The sequence below is a fragment of the Heloderma suspectum genome, chromosome 16 (genome assembly GCF_057233095.1).
Source record: "Heloderma suspectum isolate Gila_16-S chromosome 16, 16-S_ref, whole genome shotgun sequence".
Classification (NCBI taxonomy): Eukaryota; Metazoa; Chordata; class Lepidosauria; order Squamata; family Helodermatidae; genus Heloderma; species Heloderma suspectum.
In genome coordinates, this window is record NC_139473.1 from 1366394 (window position 1) to 1385120 (window position 18727).

Below are 18727 nucleotides of genomic sequence, written 5' to 3' on the forward strand. Positions count from 1 at the left end.
GGAGGCTGGGGGAAAAGAAAAGAAGGAAGTGCTGAGGGAGAGCTGGGGGGTGGGGTCGCCACCTCGGCCCCGCCTGTCGCTTCTGCAACCCGCCCTGGTTCTTGGTGTGCATCTCTGGGAGGCTGCCCCAGCAGAACATGCATACCTCTTGCCCAGGAAAAGCCCAGAGGCAACAAGGCTGGGCAGGTGCCATCCTGCCAGGCACGGGTGGGTGGGTGGGTGCGTGCATGCCTGCCCTCCCACCCACCCCCAGACCCAGTCCCAGTACCTTTGGGCTGAGAGTTGTACACAGCAAACATATTGATGGCCATGAGCTGCAGTGTGCGGGTGCTCCCGATGGGCGGGGGGCTGTGCTCCAGCAGCGCCTGGAACGCGCTCAGGACCTCGGCGGCCACGGCGGGGAAGGTCTCCATCCTGGGCGGGGGAGAGGGAGAGACGCTGACCCGAGCCACACACACTGTGGGCAGAGCGCCCCAGGCGCCGGCGAGGGATGCAGGCAGAAGCTGCCTCGGACGCACACCGGCTCAGCCCCTCGCCTCGGCGCACACCTGTGCTCCTACAGAGGCAGAGCAGGATCTCCCCTCACCGGCTCTGGGACCGATGGTTGCGCACAGCCCAGAGCGCATGGGCTCTCGGGTGCCACAGAAATGCACTACATACACGCATAATAAAATTGAACCCAGGACCTCCTGCAGGGGCGGCACATGCTCCGCCTTGGAGCGAAGTCCCCTTTGCTGCCCGCGACCCGTGTTACCCTCGCATATTACATAGGTTTTATTCTGGCTGTACTCTTACATTTAGGTTTTCAGTGCTCATATGTTATGTAGTTTTATGCTGCGCTTTGTGGTTTTAATTTCTGCGAACTGCCCAGAGAGCTTTGGCTATTGGGCGGTATAGAAATGAAACAAAACAAATAACTAAAATATACCCCCTGCACCTGCTGCTCCTGGAGCAGCCCCGCCACCCGCACGGCACAAGGAGACAAAACACCGCCATTTATAGCGGGGTGGAGGAGCCTCGGACCCGTGAGGCTCCCAATCTGGCCCTCTGGGGTCCGGGAGAGGGCCACGCCCCCGGCTCCGCCCCAGAGTCCGAGAAGCACTGGCAACAACCCAAAGCACCGCAGCAGCGCCAGAGGCGTTGCGGCCAGTGCGCAGCAGCGGCTGGGCAGGTTTCCCAGTGGAGGGCGCTGTGCGCTACCTGAGCTTTAAATTGGCTCGGCTCTTGCCCAGAATGCTGCTGGTGCGCAAGCGCTGTGTGACCTGGAGCTGAGCCGCTGGGGCAGCTCGTCCCGGCGGAGGAGGCTCATTTCTCCCAGCATGCTGGCAGGAGGGCCTGGACTCTGCTTGCCAGCCCGCCCAGGGCAGCTCTTCAAAGATGGCCAGGCCAACCAAGCTGAGATGACCACTCAACAGGAGGCCTTTCCATGCACGCAGAAGGCCCTGGGTTTAATCCCCAGCATCTCCAGTTTAAGAAGATCCAGGTTAGAGCAGGTGATGGGAAAAAGCCCTCGTTCTTCCTGAGACCCGGGAGAGCTGGTGCCACTTAGTCAGCGTAGACAGTACTGATCTGGATGGCCCCGACGGTCTGACCTGATATAGGCAGCTTCCATTATTCCTATTTAAATCACCCCTTTATTCCAAACCATGAGGAGCGGAGTGCTACTTTCTTTTTAGAGCAGGGGTGGGGAACCTCTTTCAGCCCAAGGGCCAAATTCCAGTTTGGAGAAGCTCTCGGGGGCTGCATTCCAGTGGTGGACAGGGCCAAAGACAAAGGGGGTGGAGCCAAAAAGGCAAAAAGGGTGTGGCAAAAAGTACCATTGTATTTTAGGTGAGAGCTCTTGCAGCCAGTACCGAAGCCTTAGGAGGGGCATTTCAACCTTTAACAATGGGGAGAAAATGGCACAAACCCAGGACACCACCAAAAGACTGGTGGTTGGGGGAAAGGGGAAGGAGGCATGGTCTTCTGGGGAACCACAGAGGGCTAGATTCGGCCCCCGGGTCTGAGCTTCCCCACCTGTTTCAGAGCAAAGGCCGACAGAGCTCCTGTTTTGCATGCAGTTGGTCCCAGGCCCCATCTTCGACATCTTGAGTTAAAAGGGGCCAGGGAGCAGGTGAGGGGAGAGAGACCCTTCTTCGCCTGAGACCCCAGAGAACCATTCCCAGCTGGAGAAGGGAATGCTGTGCTGGATGGACAAGATAAAGTATCAAGCGGCTTCCAATATCCCTTTGATGCAGGGAGCCCCGTGCACAGAAAAAGGCCTTGTCTAACTCTGCAGAGGACAGGTTTATCCATGGGCATCATCACCAAATGGAGCCTCCCTGTGCCAGGGCAGTCAACCGCTGAACACCAGTTGGAAGGGACAGCGAACAGGGACGGCCACCCCCTTTGCTGTGCTGTGCTTGTGAGCTTCCCACTGGGACACCTGGCTGGGAATGCAAGGCTGGGTGAGATGGGACCTTTGTTCTGACCGGGCAGGGCCTCCCCCCCCCCAGCCTGAGCACCGACCCCGCCTGGGAAGCAGCCTGGCCCACCCTGGCCCTGCCGTCTTCACACCCTGTGCCCTCCGTTCCAAACACAAGCCCAGTTGCTAACAATATTGAATTCCAAAAGGCCTCGTAATGTAGGAAAAATAAAACAAACATCCTGCCGGCTTACCCAATCCTGGTAAACAGCTTCCCATGGGCATGGAGAAAACTCAGGACAAGCCTTTTGTTCAGCTGCATGGGAAACAAAAAAAGATTAAAAAAAAAAAAAGATGATGAAGAAGATGAGAAAACAATCCAAACCCTCTCTCTCTCCCTTTTCCTGTGAACGAGCTCAGAGTCCCGAGTGACAGGATAACCTGGCCAGGGATGTGGGGGTGGGTACGGCAGATGGGAACCAAATGGCGGTGCCCTGGCCTCCTTCCCCTCTCTCTTCCCAAACACAAGGGCAAGCGCCGGACAGCTGCACAGGGGAGAGGCACGCCAAGCCCACGGCACCCTCTGCTGGCGGCCAGCGCCGTCTGCAACAGGCGCAGGCCCATGCTGAGACGCCGCTCGGGGCGAGGAATTCCAGGGATCACCTCCACCCCCAAATCGCCACTATGAAGCTGGACGGCAGCTGCTGTTCTTGAGCTGTTCAAGTATGACGGGGGTGTAACTCAACCACCAGCAAAAGACCTCGTCCTGTGGGGTAGATGGGAGAGACAGATGGCTGCAGAGGCCGTGGCTCAGTGGCTGAGCCCGTGCTTTGCATGCAGGACGACCCTGGTTCAATCCCTGGCAGCATCGCCGGGTAGGGCTGGTAAGAATCCTGCCTGAAACCCTGGGGAGCCGTTGCTGCCAGTCGATGCCAACAATACTGGGCTAGACCCAGGGTCTGGCTCAGTCTAAGGCTGCTTCCTGTGTTCCCAGTGCATGCGGAACTCTCCCAAACCAGATTTGGGGAGAGAGGGTGACAATGGCATGGACCACGGCCCTCCCGGACTCCAGCTGCTGTGCCCCAGCCAATGCCCACATGTTCCACCCCTACAAAAGCAATGGGACAGTGACCTCCTGGGCCTGGCCAACACGCTGTTCCTATGTCAGCCATACAGCAAAAGGAGACACCCGGGATGCAACAGAGGCCCTCGTGATGCTGCTTATTAAAGCTCCTGCCCCATTTATTTATTTAAAATATTTCTAGGCTGCCTTCAAGGCGGCTCACATGATAAAATCCCATACAAGTTTAAAAAAAACCACAGGAAAAAATTAATAAAAATCAGCAAGCACCAGCAATACAGCCACCTGGCCCAGACAGTACTAACACCTAGAACACGACTGCAGCTAAAATCCAAGAACAGCCCCAATACCACACACTGGGGGAAGGCTCGCGAAAACCGACATGTCTTCAGAGCTTACTTGGTCCCACGCTGTTTAAGGTAGGGGTGCTAAAAGCACAGAGAGGCGCTTTCAGCCCAGGAGCTGAATTCCTTTCAGAGAGGGAAATGCAAAAAATACCAGCCTGCGGCAGCTTAAAGCTCTCACTGCCAGTAACTCAGCTTTAGGAGAGGCATTCCACCTTGCGGAACCAGGGGAAAGAATGTGCGAAGCCACCAAATGTTGGGTGGCTGGGGAAAAGGGGGCAGGGCTGCATGGGCCGCAGCCCCCAAGAGCTGCTCCGACACTGAATTCGGCCCCTGTGCTAAAAGAGGCTCCTCACCCCCACTTTAAGGCTCCTCCGAGGAAGGGCAGGTAGAAAAAGGATCAAAATAAACAAACAGATGCATCAGAACAGCCTTCCCTGGCCTGGTGCCCTCCAGATGTTTTGGACGGCCACTGTGGATGATGGGAGTTGCAGTTGAACACATCTGGTCAGGGGAGGGCTGTAATCGAACAAAAATAGCAACAAAAACCTCCTATTAATGTTCTCCCACTCCATGAAAGGAAGCTTGAAATGCAGCAGGAATGAAGCCTGAGGAAGACAGACTGGGCACGGAAATGGGGCGTAGCGTCCTCTTTCTGACATATCCTGCCCCAACTGTGGCTCCGCCCCACCCCAGACAAGCCCCTCACCTCAGCGAGGGTTGGACTCGATGGTCTTATAGGCCCCTTCCAACCCTACTGTTCTATGATTCTGTGATTTTAAGCCCATTCCCCTTCCGGTGACCCCCAAATCCTGCCCTCCCCCTGTTTCCCAAATGGTTCATCAGGCAGGAGGCTGAAGCAGATGGAAACTTTGGGCCCTGGACGGGACCATTCTTGGTACAGGAAGTGAGATGCTCCTGGCGTGCAAGCCTTGCCCCCCGGACAGGCCCCCTCTTGTCTGCTTGCTGTGCCAGGTCATGCCCTGGAGCTTCCTGCATGGCACTGGGAGCAGCACAGTGACAACTCGGAGAGACCTGGGTTCAAATCCTCACTCAGCCAGGAAGACTCGCTAGGTTATCCACTCACACTCTCTCACTGCCTAACCTGCTTCGCAGGATTGTTAGGATAACATTGGGAGGGGGGAGGAGGAGCCCAGAGAATGCCTGGGGCATGCGAAGAGGAAGGAATACCCCACGCCCCAGCTGCCAGCGACTGCCAAGCAACGCCAAGCGCTTCGTGTTGACACCAGCATAACCCTGATGAGCTCAGCAGCACCGTGGGGGGGGGGGGGAGCCGCAAGGTTCAAAGCGGGGCCAGCGGCTGCTCTCCGAATGAGTCTGCTCCTCCTCGCGTGAGTCACCTGCGAGCCGGGCCCCTGGGAACGTCCCGCTTCTCACAGCCAGAGGGAAATGGAGCCCAGGAGAGGAAGCGGCATCACCTACTGGCACTTCCCCAAAGCCAACTGCGCTCCCCCCGCCCACAAGCCACGTAGAGCAAAGAGCCCCCTTCCCACTGCCTCGGCAGCCCACTCACATGGGGTCTTTTCCCGTCTCTCTCTCCCTGATGCCCTTGCCCTCAGCACGGCCTTGCAAAGAAGGGTGCTGCAAGCACCATCTGACAGGTGGGGACTGGCCAAGACTGTGCGGCAGGGGGCGGGAGCGGAGCCCCCCCACAGGTTCTTTCACTTATTGCCTTGTTTTCGTCCCGCCCCCGTAAAATGTCCAGGGCGGCTTACACCGGACTCGTTTTTTAAAAAAATGAGAACAATCAGTACAACTAATTTTCAAAAAACCAACGTCACTCAAATAGCTAAACAGTCAAAGCAGCCCTTAAGGACAGGCTCCTAAACTCAGTAGAAGAGATGACGCCGGACCAGGCAGGCCTCTGGCGCTGGAGGCGGAGGAAGCGGCAGGGGATGTTTGCTGCACCCCTGGCCGGCATGGAGGGGGTACGCCGAGGCTGTGGGGCCAGGGCTTCAAGGGGGATGAGGGAGCGTGCAGGGCTGCCCAAAGAGCTCCACCTTGGGCGGGCTGCCCAAAGAGCTCCACCTTGGGCTGGCTACCCACGGCTGGGCCAGGGCACACTGTCCGTCTTCCTTCTCCAACATCAGGCTTGGAGGAGGAGGAGGAGGAGGAGGACGACACGGGCGCACGCCGGCCTGGGGGGCTGTGAGCACGCCGGCCTGGGGGGCTGTGAGCACGCCGGCCTGGGGGGCTGTGAGCACGCCGGCCTGGGGGGCTGTGAGCACGCCGGCCTGGGGGGCTGTGAGCACGCCGGCCTGGGGGGCTGTGAGCACGCCGGCCTGGGGGGCTGTGAGCACGCCGGCCTGGGGGGCTGTGAGCACGCCGGCCTGGGGGGCTGTGAGCACGCCGGCCTGGGGGGCTGTGAGCACGCCGGCCTGGGGGGCTGTGAGCACGCCGGCCTGGGGGGCTGTGAGCACGCCGGCCTGGGGGGCTGTGAGCACGCCGGCCTGGGGGGCTGTGAGCACGCCGGCCTGGGGGGCTGTGAGCACGCCGGCCTGGGGGGCTGTGAGCACGCCGGCCTGGGGGGCTGTGAGCACACCCCACGGCCTCCCTCCATAGTCACTAGGCCTGGGGTGTTGGACCTCAGGTATGGGGGCCAAATCCGGCCTGCTGAAGGTCCCAATCCCCGGAAGGCCACCATACCCCCTTCCCTTCAAAAGCCCGTGTGGCTTTTGTGCTTCCCCCCATTTAAAAAGGCTGAAATGCCTCTCCTAAGGAGAAGCTTTCAGCTAAACTATGCTGGTATTTTTGGCTTTTGGGCTCCACCCCTTTTTGCCGTTGTCCTCGCCCATCACGAGAATGTGGCCCCTGAGAGCATCTTCAAAATGGAATCCGGCCCTCACGCTGAAAGAGGCTCAACACCCCTGCGCTAGGAGAACAGCAGTGAGGCACTGAGGATGCCGAAGGGTGCTGGAGCTGCAGACAACGGCCGGGGGAGGGGGGACCAGGGTCCCGCAGCCCAGGGACTCAGAGAGGGAGAGGGCCAGGCCCTTGGCGTGAGCACAGGCCCATCCGGCACTCTGTGCTCAGCACCTGAGCATCGGCGCCCCAGATGGGAGCAAGACACCAAATAAGGGAAGGATTCCAAGACAGCTGCTCTGGAGGACAGGGAGGAGAGGCTGTTTCACGTTAAAAATGGTTACTTCAGGGTTGGAAGCAAATTTCGGTATCTGCTCTTTATCAAGTGAGGCAAACTTTCCCCTCGGCAGCCGCAACGCATCTGTGGAGCAGAAAGTGCCAACAGAATTCGAAGGGGCCGCGGGAAGACAGGCTCTCTCCGTCGGGAGACCGGATGCGGGAGGGAGGGAGGTGCCGGTGATGTCACGGGGGGTGGGGTGCTGGCCGCATCCCCCTTTTTAAACAAAAACTGCGTAAGACATGGGGCAGAGGGACCCAGGGAAGGACCCGGGCGCAAGGGAGGAGCATCAGCCTTGCTGGCTGATTTGTGACACAGGATCTCTGTCCTCCATTGCTTCCTGTTCCCCGCCCACCACCTCCATCAAGGTACCCCTTTCCTGAAGCAGAGACGAAGCCCAATTTGGGGAGGGGGTGACACTTGCAAAGTGGGCCAGCTGCCCACTGGAGGACACCAGGTTGGGGAAGGCAGCTATAAGCCTGAGGACGTGCTAAGTGGTAGCATTACTTTGCAAAACCATTCGACGGTTCCAACAGCCAGACAAGGCCATGCAGATGCAAAGCACCACAGCTGTATTTTATTTTTTTTAAAACAAAAGCTGCAATGTTTAATCAATTTTGAAAGAACTCTTAAAATCAGCTAAGAAGGTGCCTCCAATTCATCAGGTGGCAGATTCAAAAACAACATATAATTTTAATACTTCACACTTCTAAAAACTGCAGCTGGGAGAGTGCCATCTTTAAAAAGGCATTCCTTGTCCTCTTGCACACAGAGAGAAAAGCATGCCTCTAAGATGCTGCCAGCTACGAAGGACGCTTCTTGCTTCAGAAGTACTGTTTTTTGCCCACATGTACATTAAAACCAGTAATTAGTCAATTAATCAAATAATACACATGATTAATTGATTAAAATTTCCTTTCATCATCAGGTTACATCCCTCGTTCTTACACACTTTCACAATCACACAGTACTGGGCACAGAATCCAACATCCTGAAGTTCCCTCTTTTAAAAGAAAAGGCTTCTAGTCCTCATGGCTACTGATAAGCAGGAAATACTTAGAAGCCAGAGAGGCGACTGGGAAAGATTCTGAGTGGTTGGGGGTGGGAGGGGGATGTGGCCTTCTGAAATCTGCAGAGCACTCCCCCCACATGCGCACGCACGCACACACACACGCAAGCTGATGAAGAACAATATGAGCTAAATAAATGAAATGAGATAAATGAGCAAACCTAAGCAAGCATTCGGGGCACAGAAATGGGATTCTCTTAAAATACACAACAACAAAAACCCAAGCAAGCCACAAAGTTTGCAAAGCTCTTGGCTTGGGCCTCTGCAGAAGTCACCAGAGAGACCTGGCATGGGACTTTCCTGGCCCCTGCAAGGGAAAGGTGCCCAACCCTGCCCTGCAAAGGGCCCACTTCCCACAGCCCTCCAATTCACACCGCCCCCTCCCCCCCCGGCCTCTCTCTCTTCCCTCTCAAATCATGACATGTCTTGCCTTTGCGTGCCTGGAAACTCTCGGTGTTTGCTTCACCCCAGCCTTGTGGGTGGCAGTGAAAGGTCAAGTGGGGCCGGAAGGAGGGGGGAAGGTTGTCGGAGAGTCTCCTTAGAAGGGCTGGAGCCCCGTGGAGGGCTCAGTCTGGGGATAAGGCAAGGGGCTCCAGCCCCCTGGTGGGTGGCGATGGGGGGCCGTGTCCCCACAAGCCCTCCCGCTCTCAAATACAGGGGTGCGGGGAGGGGGTGTGGGGAGAGGGCACAGCCAGCAGTCTGGAGGAGGAGGGGCTCCAGCAGGCGCCAAGAGCTGTTGCGTGCAGAGTGTCACGTCCCTGAGCCAGTGGAGCTGGGCATGTGGTTTCCGCGTCTAACCAGCCCAACTGCAGCCTGGCACCCGTGGCTTCCTCCACAGAGAAGTTCTCTCTCCCGAGAGGAAAGAGAACAAACCTCACGCGGCTCGAAACGAAACGGCTCAAGTTAAAATAAAGCTCACGGGTGGTTTTGGTGACCAAGGTCAAAAAGCCTCTGGGGGGAGGGGGAGGGAGAGGGAAGGGAGAGGAACGGCACGCATGGGAACCAAGGTTGCCTGTCAGGGCCTGAAGGAGGGGGTGGCGGCTGAGGCTGCCCCAGATTGGGGAACAGATACTGAAAGAGAAAGGGGAATGGGGGAAGCCACCCTGGCAGCACTCCCCAAACCCAGCCCAGGTCTCTGCACAGCTACCCACGGCTGGCAGAGCAGGTGAAGGACCTACCAGCGACCCTGGGGCCAACCCAAAGGGTGCACGGGGGGCAGCTCTGGGGTCAGAGCTGCTCAGCGTCTTCTGGCACGGGCAAGGCAGCCCGAGTCCACAGAAGCCCAGGTATTTGCAAACATGCAGCTATCAGGAAGACAGGGAGGCTCCAGGGAGGCTCCAGGAAGGCTCCAGGGAGGCTGGGCTCTGCCCTGCCCAGACACGGCCATCCCCCACAACTCTCAAGGAGACACCTGATCTCGGAACAGCCAGCCACTGCATCATCTGCATGCTCCTTCCTTCCCTTGGAGCCTCAGCGGGGGAGAGGGTGGCCAAGATGCTTCCTCAGCCTCCCAGACTGGGCCTTCTGGGTGGGTTGGAGTACAACCAACATACTGGGAGCTGTAGTCCACCCCATCGGGAGGGAGAGAGGCTGGGGGAGGCTGCCCTCCTGAATGTCAGGACCAAGGGAAAACATCCTGGAACTCTGCACAGCAATGAGGCGGCCTGGAGGCGGCCTGGGGGCGGCCTGGGGGGAGGGCAGGCTCTGCTGTGGGAGGCGACAAATCCCTCTCCGAGACTGGCCCCACGCCTCGGCTGTCACTTTGCACTGATCCTCCAGTGGTGGGCGACTTGTGGCCCTCCACGTTTCGGGCCAAGAAGGCACATCAGCCCCTAGTGAGCATGCCAACCGTCTGGCAGGCCACAAGGTGTCCACCCCGTCTTCCCTTCCACAATGCCCCTGCTGGGCAGCCTGCCTACTCCACCTGCCCCCTTTCCTGGCTGCTGCTTGTGCTTTGCAGTGCCTGGTTGCTCCGCTTCCAGGGGATACGGCCCATTTGCACAGCACCCTCAGCCAGCCCAAAGCAGCAGCAGCAGCAGCAGCAGCTCTGGCCAGGACAGCAGATGTCGATGGGCGCACACAGCAGCAGCACAGCGCAGGCCTTGGCCCCTCGCTCACTCAGCCCTGCTGCAAAGACCGGGGGCCAAGGCATCCCTCCCTCCACTCTCTCCACAAGCCACAGCATCGTATTATATTTCTAACATTTTCTGTGCTGGGAGCCACCTGCAACCTTGGCTGGTCAGGTGGGAGAGAAACCCTTTCCGAAGACAAATCAGTGTTGTGGGCTCCTCCCTCCAGGGGACAGAAACCCGCCGGCTGTGTCCAACTTGCGCCATGCTGACGTTGCTGAAAGCTGGCCTCCTCCCTCCCACCCCAAGAGCACCACCGACCTGCAGCTTTGGGCAGGTGAGCTGCCGGGAGACCCACCCCGGGCCTGGCCCCATCCGCTCTCCCTGTGCTGCTTGGGGCTGGAGAGGGAGCGCCCCCCCGCCCTGCATCTGGGGCTCTGGCCTCCTTCCAGAGTGCGTCTCCCCGGAGGGGGCTGCCCCTCCCAGTGCGGCCACCTGCCGGCTTAACCCAGAGGAGCAGCACCACACAGTGGCAGGTAGGAATACTGCACAACCCCTCCACAATGGTGCTCGGGCGGCGTGATCCCCAAACGCAGCCCCGGCTTCTCAGGCCGCGAAGAGGCCCTTTCACAGAGGAAGCCACACCCCGGCAAGGCTGAGCTGCACCCGCCACTGCCCCAGCCCTCCTTGGTCTTGTGGGACTCACATCGCTGGGGCTGAGGCTCCCGAGCCCGTGGTCCTGCTCCGAGTCCCGGCCAGACTCTTCGCCCTGGCGAGAGCGGGGGTGGGAGGGATGGATCCAGAGCTCTAGGCGGGTGGCGTCATCCCCGGACGGCCGGAATGGTGGCGTCTTGCCTCGGCTCCGCTGGCGGGGGCTCTTCTTCTGCTCCGCCTGCACAGAGGAGGGGGCCGTCAGGGCACTCGTGAGGAGGGGAGGGTCCAGAAGGGCCCAGCTTTGCCCTCCGCCTTACCTTGCGCTTGGTCTCCTCAAAGAGGCTCATCAGGCTCTCCTTGGCAGTCAGGATGGGGTTGCTGGCGGCCAAGCTGCGCATGTAGTAGTAGACAGCGTCCAGCTTCCTCCGCTGTGGACAACACACCGCCAGGGACACGTTACGGCATGGAGCCGGGGCTTGTCCCCCGCCCCAGTGGAAGCGGCACCCTGAGGTCCAGGGGCCACAGAGGTTGATGGGGGGCAGAGGAATCTGTCAGGCATGCCCCTTTTGCCAAGGAGGAGTGGAGGCGAGGCAGAAGGGCAGAAGCAAGGGCAGAAGGAACTCATAGATGCAGCAACATGTCGTGTTTATGAGGCCCAAGACATTTCGAGTGAGATCTGCATCAGGGGCACTGAAAACTCTTGGTGCTCAGAGCCTTCCCCAACCTGGTGCTCCCCAGATGTGCAGCCCAACACATCTGGTGGGCACCCAGCTGGGGAAGGTCGATACATATATTGATTGTGCCCCACCTTTTCCCCCAAAGGGCACTCGCGGTGGCTAACCATCATAGGCCCTTCAAAAACAGATAAAAACTTGGTTAAAAACAACAATACATTAAAAATAGATTAAAAACACACACAAAACCCAGAATTAAGACAGCACCCAACCCAAAAAACCAGCTTAAAGGACGAAGGCCTGTTTAACAGAAATGCCGTTGGCTGCTGGCGAAGGAGTCAGCCTGGCCACAGCCACCGAGAAAGCTCCCTTTTGCGTCCCCACCAAACCTGCGTCCATTGGTAGGGCTGACAGAAGGTCCTTGCCACGAGATCATAAAACCCAGGCAGTCTCATGCAGGAGAAGGTGGTCTGTCAGACATCCCGGTTCAAAGCCATACAGGGCTTTAAAAGTCATAACCAGCACCCCAAATTGAACTTGAAACAACGAATATAGCGATGACTGAGAGTGTTTAACGATGTCATAGAGTCATAGAATCATAGAATAGTAGGGTTGGGAGGGGCCTACAAGACCACTGAGTCCAACCCCCTGCTCAGTGCAGGAATCCAAGTCAGAGCATCCCCGACAGATAGCTGTCTAGCCTCGTCTTGAATGCCTCTGGTGTGGGAGAGCCCACCACCTCCCCAGGTAATTGGTTCCATTGTCGTATTGCTCTTACAGTCAGGAAGTTTTTCCTGAAGCTCAGCTGGAATCTGGCTTCCTGTAACTTGAACCCATTATTCCACCTCCTGCACTCTGGGATGATCGAGAAGAGATCCTGGCCTTCCTCTCTGTGACAACCTTTCAAGGACTTGAAGAGCACTATCGTATCTCCCCTCAGTCTTCTCTTCTCAAGGCTAAACATGCCCAGTTCTTTCAGTCTCTCCTCATAGGGCTTTGTTTCCAGTCCCCTGATCATCTTTGTTGCCCTCCTCTGAACCCTCTCGAGCTTGTCTGCATCCTTCTTAAATTACGGTGCCCAGAACTGGACACAGTACTCCAGAGGGGGCCTAACCAGTGCTGAGTAGAGGGGAACTAGTACTTCCCGGGATTTGGAAGCTATCCTCTATGAATGCAGCCCAAAATAGCATTTGCCTTTTTTGCAGCCACATCACATTGTTGGCTCATATTCAGCTTGTGATCTACAACAATCCCAAGATCCTTCTCGCTTGCAGTGTTGAGCCATGTACAAGCAAGAAGGATCTTGAAATTGTTGTAGGGCGTTTTTGTTCAGTGGTGCCCCTGGCAAAGGTCTTCATCCCAACTGTCATGTGCCATGGCTCATGAGTTGCATGTCTGGGTCTAGCGCCCCGTTTCCTTGTGGCTGCTCAGCAGTGCTGGTGGGAGCTCGGGGGAACTGGGGGAGCTCGGGGGAAGCCGACCTCTGAAGCCCAGCCCACGGAGCCAGATGGCCCGCTCCAACAAAAGCAACACTCAGACTGCCCCTTGGGCAAAACTGCTCACTACCCACAGCCACCTGGCAGCTCGTCCAGCCAATTGCAGCTGGGCGCTTTGTTACCGGCCCCACAGGGCTTGCCCAATCCGTGCCTGGGCCACTGGGGACTCTTTCTCTCCCTTACCGTGTAGACAGCCAGGAGGGCCAGCTGGTTGTACGGGCGGCCGTTCTTCGGGGCGATGTGTTGGGCCTTCAGGTACCAGCTGGGGAGGAAAGAGACCCACATGAGTGAGAGGCTGGGCTCTGCCCGCTCCAGGGACAGGAAACCTGGGGAATACAAGTTTAAACAGCCCAGCAAGCACTGTCCGGCTCTCCTATGCCCTGCTTGTTGCTGAAGGGGCCCTGCTGCTCCCGAGGCCTGGAAATCCTGCAGGAAAGCCCACGTGCTGCTACTTCTCCCTCTCATTTCTGACCTTTCATCAAGCCTTTAGCTTAACTGAGCCTTCTCCACAACCTGGCACCCTCCAGACGTGGTGGACTACAACTCCCAGCATCCTCAGCCAGCCATGGCTGGCTGGGGATGTGGAGAGTTGTAGTCCAACACGTCTGGAGGCTGCCACGTTGGAGAGAAGGCTGATTTAACCCCTTCTCCACAATTGGAACGAGGCTGAAAAGAACGCGTTGTTGCATTTGCTCATGTTAAGCCTCTCCCTCTCCCTTCTCCTGCGGTCTATCCCACTATCAGAATTGAGATTGTAAGTTTGGGTGGTGGCAGGGGGAGAGCAGGGACCTGGGGTTTTTCCTCTTCTTAGGAAACATCAAAGCACCAAACGCAGGAAGCCGCCTTACTCTAGATCAGACTACTTCTCCATCCAGCCGAGAACCGGCAGCATCTCTCTGGGGTCTCAGGCCAGGAAGGGTCTTCCCCAACTTCTGCTCCCTGATCCAGGCAGGGACTGAGCCTGGGACCTTCCGCACGCCAAGGAGGGACTCTGCCATCAAGCCAGAGTCCCTCTGCTACAGTGAGGGCACTACAGGCCTCAAGATATGCAAAGGCTGCCGAACACCTCAGAGCTGGCAAAACAGGCTGCCACCAAACCTGATTCAGAGAGGGACCCCCTCAGGTTCCTGTTATTTTGTGAAAAGGAGAGTAAAATCCTCGAATTTTATACACCTCTGTTCTACCTCCCCCAGCTCTTCTCTAGTCTTCTTCAGCGTCCCACATGTCTAACGGACCGACCCAAGGCCCACAGCAAGGCCGACAGGACATTCAACTGGTGCCCACTGGGGCCTAAGGTGGAGAAGCTGCTCTGCTCCAGGCTGCCTGCCTGCCTACCTGCGTGCTTTCCCATAGTTCGCTGTGTCGCTGCCTTGCTCCCTGTATCTGCAGATGTCTCCTTGGCAGATCAGGCTCCTCTGGGCACTGATGAGTGCATATTTCACCTGGTAAAGGGGGAGAAGACAACAACAGCCCCACCGTGAGAACACCAATGACACCAGTAGCTGGTTAGCAGCCGGGCAGCAAGGCAGGGCTGAAGAGGTAGAGGGCAGGCTCCAGAAGGATGGGGGATGGATGTAGCATGGGGAGACTGAGAGTTCAAAGGGGTGTTAGAAAACCATGTTTATTTTAAAAGGAGGCGTATCCACTCTTTACACAGGCACGGTGGTCCGTTCATCTCAGCTGTGCTGGTGCTTGTCACGTGGCCCCTAAAGGGCTAGTGGCTGAGCGGCTGGGCTTGCCCCGGGCCAAGTTAGTGCTGACTCAGCTGGAGCGCCCTGATTCTCTTTTGACAGGGAAAGAAGATCTTCCAATTGAGACTTAAAATGCACACAGCTAGGCTTCCGCACGCCTGGGCCCAGCCCCAGGGCCAGCACATCTAGCCATGGAGCTCAACTCTGCCCGAAGAAATATCCTCCTCTACCATCCCACTTCCAGGATGCCCCCACCTGTGGGGGATTGATAAATGAGACACACACCCCACCCTGACCCCCACGTGGCAAGAAGGGCTCTCACCATCTTCCGCAGGGGCTTGCTGCGAACAGCCATGCCATCCATGTAGTCCTCCAGCTTGAACTGGTACGTCACTTGGAGCTCCTGCAGCAAGCCGTCGAAGAAGACGGTGCCCTGTGAGGGGGAGGAGAAGCGGCAGGAAGAGGAGGGGGGGTGTCACAAGGAAAAGGCACCTGAGTCGGAGTCCCGCAAGGGCCCAACGGTGCCCAGTGCAGCCTGCAGCACTTCCAGCTTGGGGGCAAAGGGAGACGGATCCTGACCCCCGTAGATTTCCCCCTCTCCTTAATAATTAGATCAGGGCTCGGCACAAAATGGACCAAGCACGCTGGGCCTTGGCCTGATCCACCGAGGCACTTCTGGGGCCCTCAACCAAGAGCGCAGGCTTGGCCTTGCAGAACACACATGCTGGACTTTGTACATTTCCATTCCACACACACTGGTGGGCCAGGGAAAGGCCTGGGGATGGAAAGACGGAAGTCGGCAGGTTTTGCTTGGGTGGCTGCTAAAAACTGGGAAACAGCTCCGGCTTCAGTGGCAATTGATTGTGGGCTTGAGGATGGAGATGCTCTTTTTGTTGCTTAGATAAGGGAGTTGCAATTTTAGCCTAAGAATTCATTAAAAAAAAAATTTTACTTGGATGTTTAGACTGGATGAACTTTTTACTCTTTTATGTACTGTATTTTGATGTGGCCTATAAACATTCAAATTTTATCTATCCATCCACCTAGGCAACTGTCTATTTATTTACAATATTTATATACTATTTTTCATTTGAAACAAATCCCAAAGTGGTTTACAAAAGAATAAAAACAAACAAGACCACCCATGAAATAGCATTGTGAAGCTGGTTCAAAGATCGCTTGTGGCTGGGGGAAAGTCAAAGCAAGGAGATAACAGATTTCCAATAAACTCACTCAGATTTCCAGTAAAACACCCCTGCGTTGAGGCCTGACGCACCTCAGAGGGGAGATTACTCCACAGGTGGGTGCCACCACAGAGAAGGCCCGTCTCTGTGTTGCCACTGAAGGGAAAATTGTAGGCAGAGGCAACAGGGCCTGCCCTGCAGATTGCAGAGGCCTGGGAAGGGGGACGTCTCTTTCTCTCGCTATCTATTTGGCTTTCTGTCTTCTTTGCTGTATGTTCTCACTTTGTGGCAACACATGGGGAGAGATTGGAGAGGCTTCCACATTTGGGAGGGTCTGGATTGCCCTCACCTAAGAGATCTATTTGGCCCCATCACTAATGCTGATTCATGCAAAGTGGGGCACCTGAACATTTCCAGGAACTTTTTTTGGCCAGGCCCTGCCACCCTCAGGGCCAGGTGGAAAGGTGCCCAGTTAAATCTCTCTTGGGCCTCCTTGGTGGATGGATGTTACTGATACTCTGTGCTCCGACTGACCTCCACATATGGGGCCAGGAGGAATTCCCCCACTATCCCCCATACCTCATCCAGGAGCTGGAGCAGTTTGCCACGGATCTCCTGGCCATTCTCCCCCAGGGGGTCCTTGAGCAGCTGCCGGAACTTCTCGATCACCTGATAGAAAACATTCTTCCAGAGCAGCTGGTCCACGTTCTGGGCGTCAGCAAACTCGATGTCCGTCAGGAGGCAGCGCTCATAGAGCTGAAGCATCTCGGCCCTGGAATGGCATGTGCCAACCACTGCTGAGCAGGCGCTGTCACCAAGCAACAGCTGCAGCTCAGGTCAGGCAGGGTCCACACAAACAGCTTGAGGCATTGCAGACTCTCGCTGCCGGAAGAGCTAAAGGGAGCCCCGTTGGCTGGGAGGACATTCCCCCACTCCTCCTGTGCCTGAACAGCTTCCCAGGTGAGCTTGACTAAATCATCACAAGAACTCTCTAGAGGAGAACCTAATAAGCACCCATCTCGTCCAGCATCCTCACTCCCACAGTAACCATCCAGATGCCTCCAAGAAACCCACAGACATGGCATGACGACAGGAGCCAGCCCTTCCCCAGCACCGCTCAAAAGGAGCCGGTAGTCAGAGGTAGACTGGCCCAGCATCTGGAGGTTCAACTTAGCCACTGTGGCTAATTGCTGCTGATAGGCATGTCCATGGGAGAGGGGAAAGCTAATCCCCTTTTAAAACTCGTCCCCGCACCAGAGGAAATCCCATCATCTGATGATGCGTTGCTGTGAGAAAGAGGCCTTCTTTTTGTCTCTCTTGAACCTCCCACCATCCAGTATCATGGGATGACAGCCACAGGGTTCTAGTATTATGAGAAAGGGGGGAGAACTTCTCTCTTGCCACTTTCTCCACATCATGCATGTTGGATTCCCCATCACCACCTTACTCGCCCTTTTACTGAACTGAGCTGCCCCAAACCATGTGGCCTTACCTTGCAAAGCAGCCTTCCCCAAGCTCACAGCCTCCAGGTGGGCTGGGCTCCCATAATCCCCCAACCAGCTCCAGCCTCTTAATCATCCTGGCTGCCCTTCTCGCCAAGTTTCCCGGGGGGGGGGGGGGGCTGCAGGGAAAACAGTCCTCTTGCAGGAGGGGCAGGGGCAGTGCTGCCTGACCCTATTAAGGCCTCTGGTCCAGGACTCATCGCTAGTCCCAGCAGCAAAGGGACTTCACTAAGAATCTCAGGTGGCTCAGGTAGCTCACCGGCAGAGCCCCTGCATGGCATGTGGAAGGTCCCAGCTTCATTCCTTGAAAACAATGCAGGGCTTACTCGAAGCCAACATGGGTTTGTCAAGAACAAATCCTGCCAGACAAATCTGATCTCATTTTTTGATCACGTAACCTCCCTTGCAGACTGTGGGAATGCTGTGGACATAGAATCAGAGAATTGGAAGGGGCCTACAAGGCCATCGAGTCCAACCCCTTGCTCAATGCAGGAAGCTTGATTCCCAGACATCATATACTTCAACTTCAGCAAAGCTTTTGACAAAGTGCCCCATGATCTCCTGATGACCAAACTAGCTCAAAGTGGGCTAGATGAAACAACGATCCGGTGGATCCACAGTTGGCTACAGAATCGGACCCAAAGAGTGCTTATCAATGGGATCTTCTCAAACTGGGGAGAGGTAATGAGCACGGTACCGCAGGGCTCAGTCCTGGGCCCAGTGCTCTTCAACATTTTTATTAATGATGTGGAGGAGGTGTTGCAGGGAATGCTGATCAAATCTGCAGATGACACAAAATTGGGCGGGATAGCTAATACTTTGGAAGACAGAAACAAAATTCCAAGTGATCTGGATAGACTGGAGTGCTGGGCAGAAAACAACAGTATGAAACTTAATAGGGATAAATGCCAAGTTCTGCACCTAAGAAAAAGAAACCAAACGCATAGTTACAAGATGGGGGATACGTGGCTCAACAACACTACAAGCAAGAAGGATCTTGGAATTGTTGTCGATCACAGGCAGAATATGAGCCAACAACATGATGTGGCTGCAAAAAAGGCCAATGCTATTTTGGGCTGCATTAATAGAAGCACAGCTTCCAAATCCCGGAAAGTACTAGTTCCCCTCTACTCAGCACTGGTTAAGCCTCACCTGGAGTACTGAGTCCAGTTCTGGGCACCGCACTTTAAGAAGGATGCAGACAAACTGGAGAGGATTCAGAGGAGGGCAACAAAGATGATCAGGGGACTGGAAACAAAGCCCTATGAGGACAGACTGAAAGAACTGGGCATGTTTAGCCTCGAGAAGACTGAGAGGAGATAGGATAGCACTCTTCAAGTACTTGAAAGGCTGTCACAGAGAGGAAGGCCAGGATCTCTTCTCGATCATCCCAGTATGC

At 56.3% G+C, this 18727-nt stretch overlaps 1 protein-coding gene across 2 annotated transcripts in view; it reads right to left on the reverse strand.

The window, feature by feature from the left end:
• SMG6 (SMG6 nonsense mediated mRNA decay factor) overlaps positions 1-18727 on the reverse strand; it is a 101048-nt gene that overhangs the window by 68607 nt on the left and 13714 nt on the right. For both annotated transcript variants that reach the window (XM_084822614.1, XM_084822615.1), the window contains exons 3-10: positions 16406-16598; positions 14965-15075; positions 14287-14393; positions 13135-13213; positions 11099-11209; positions 10834-11019; positions 2659-2720; positions 269-414 (exon numbers count right to left, since the gene is read on the reverse strand). In XM_084822614.1, the coding sequence (XP_084678740.1) occupies positions 269-414; positions 2659-2720; positions 10834-11019; positions 11099-11209; positions 13135-13213; positions 14287-14393; positions 14965-15075; positions 16406-16598 (995 nt within the window). The remainder of the gene's footprint in view (positions 1-268; positions 415-2658; positions 2721-10833; positions 11020-11098; positions 11210-13134; positions 13214-14286; positions 14394-14964; positions 15076-16405; positions 16599-18727) is intronic.